The sequence below is a fragment of the Dendroctonus ponderosae genome, unplaced genomic scaffold, assembly GCF_020466585.1.
Source record: "Dendroctonus ponderosae isolate FM_Combo_2020 unplaced genomic scaffold, Dpon_F_20191213v2 Dpon_F_20191213_9, whole genome shotgun sequence".
NCBI classification, from domain to species: Eukaryota; Metazoa; Arthropoda; class Insecta; order Coleoptera; family Curculionidae; genus Dendroctonus; species Dendroctonus ponderosae.
In genome coordinates this window covers 5,388,971-5,390,904 of record NW_026019116.1, presented here as the reverse complement: position 1 = coordinate 5,390,904, position 1,934 = coordinate 5,388,971, and the positions used below count along the sequence as shown (strand labels likewise).

Here is a 1,934-nt window from a genome sequence, read left to right as displayed (position 1 = left end):
TTTGCTTTATGGCTCTGAAGTTGAGAAAAATTGATTTTTCTGTAGAAAAACAAACATTTTAACGATAGCTTAAAATATCCACTGCTATGGATGTATCATAGCTAAAACGAACAATATTTGAAAAAACACACTTGAAACAACGGCATGATTTACTATTGTCAGCAAGCAAAGGGAGAATTTCTTAAAATAATAAATAGAAAATAAATATTCACACATTTTTGCATCATATTCACTGTTTCATATCCATCCAAGTATTAGACAGCCTGAGCAACAAAAAGTAATTAGTTTTAACGAGGTAAGCCAAACCTTTAGCCTTCCACACGTAGTCAAATGTTAACGAAGTACCTTTTCCGATAACATCTTGCTGTTTAACCAGCAAAGGACTTTGCTCATTTGCTTCCTCAGTGAAACGTAAAAAATAACTCGAATCGTAGTCAGTAATCCAAAAAAAACTGGCCGATTTTCGATCAAAAATTATGTACTTTTACGGAGCATTTTGGGAATGAAGTCAGCTAAAAAACCGTTCTTTTACCAGTAAAGATGACTGAAATAAAATAAAATGGAAATTCATTCTTGTGGAAAACCTTGGCCAAGGAAGATTCTCCTTAAATGTAGTGGGCTTCGCAGCCAATACAATAAGCCGATTATGCCCAGTGACTGATGATGTATTGAAAAAGAAGTAGCCGGCCAAGGCCGGTCACGTTTTAAACCGCGCCCACCTTGCTGGAAGTTCATTGTTTGCTGAAGAACTGACATGGTAAAGTGATGCGTCTTAATGAGCCCATTCAAGATTAATTAGCGTCCCTAAACAACCAACCACAGCAGAATTAAAATCATAGGAAAAACCGGCGTAAGTCTCACTCATTGTCTTTAAAGTGCGCGAATCATCCAATTAAACCCAAGCGATTTGAAGAAGCTTTAAACTGTGCAAACTCGTTCAACGCGAACACTCTCTACTAGTTCTAAATTTAAACTCCCTGTGAACTAAACATGAGCAAATGAGCTAAACACTTCGCCTAAGTGCTCAGCTCCGATAGCGAACCAATTAAGCGCAACTACTGAAAAAATGCCTCCAGTTCGGCAAATCGTCCTCCTTCTAGTGGCTTCAATTGCCAGTGCAAACGGGGTAAGTTAAAGACTTCGTTAACAGTTAGCGAAATAAAGAACCCTGGTGTTCATCAGGATGAGGACCCAATTGAACCCGAACTAGCCAAAGGCACTTGCCTCAGCCTCAAGGAGGAGTTCCGGCGCCTCAACGAGCACTTGGATCAGAACACCAACAGTCTGAGAAGCGAGAACTGGGCCAAATCACGGAACATGGAACACCAAATTGCTGCTATTAAAGCGGCCGTTGATCATGTCAGGACGCACTCAGGTACAAGCCTTAATTTAGTGAGAAAAGCAATTAATTTAAAGAGTTTGGGCTTCAAATTGGCAATTCGGACGCTCTGTATGTCCACTTGAAGCAGGAAAAATGGGGTTTAGAAAACAGCGAACTGCTGCCAAGTTTAACATCGTCAAACAGGGAAAAGTTAGTAAAAAAGTTGCACCTACCAGCGGATTGTCCCGAATAGTCCGTTTCCATAATGAGAGTCCTCAAAGTATTGCGAACATTGCAGTTGAACTTGTAGAATACTCAGTGGTAAAATGGGGTTAGATCAGTATGAATGCCGGCCGATGACAGCAAACGTCAGCCGGTTGCAATTTCGAAAATCGGCGTTTTTCGGCGAGAATTCCACTCCCGGTCGCGAAAATACCACCAAACTGTAGCGGGAAAAATCCCGATTCGGAAAATCGCAAGCTTTCCCCGGGGAAAAGCAGGAAAACTTGAAAATTTTGAAATCAAGACGGAGCGATGACGCATGGCGCTTCCTTTATGACGCAAAGCAAGTGACTGTTTTGAGAGTGGTTCACTCAATCAAGGGCGGATCCAG

The 1,934-nt window shown here is 41.3% G+C and overlaps 2 protein-coding genes across 5 annotated transcripts in view; one reads left to right on the top strand and one right to left on the bottom strand.

Annotated features, from left to right (window-relative positions):
• LOC109541786 (cytochrome c oxidase subunit 12, mitochondrial) overlaps nt 1-1,934 on the bottom strand; it is a 14,308-nt gene that overhangs the window by 3,798 nt on the left and 8,576 nt on the right. The window lies entirely within an intron of this gene.
• LOC109541789 (microfibril-associated glycoprotein 4) overlaps nt 678-1,934 on the top strand; it is a gene marked incomplete in the record, with an annotated part of 3,604 nt that continues 2,347 nt past the window's right edge. The window contains 2 exon segments of the mRNA XM_019910750.2: nt 678-1,126; nt 1,183-1,375. Of these exon segments, the coding sequence (XP_019766309.1) occupies nt 1,067-1,126; nt 1,183-1,375 (253 nt within the window).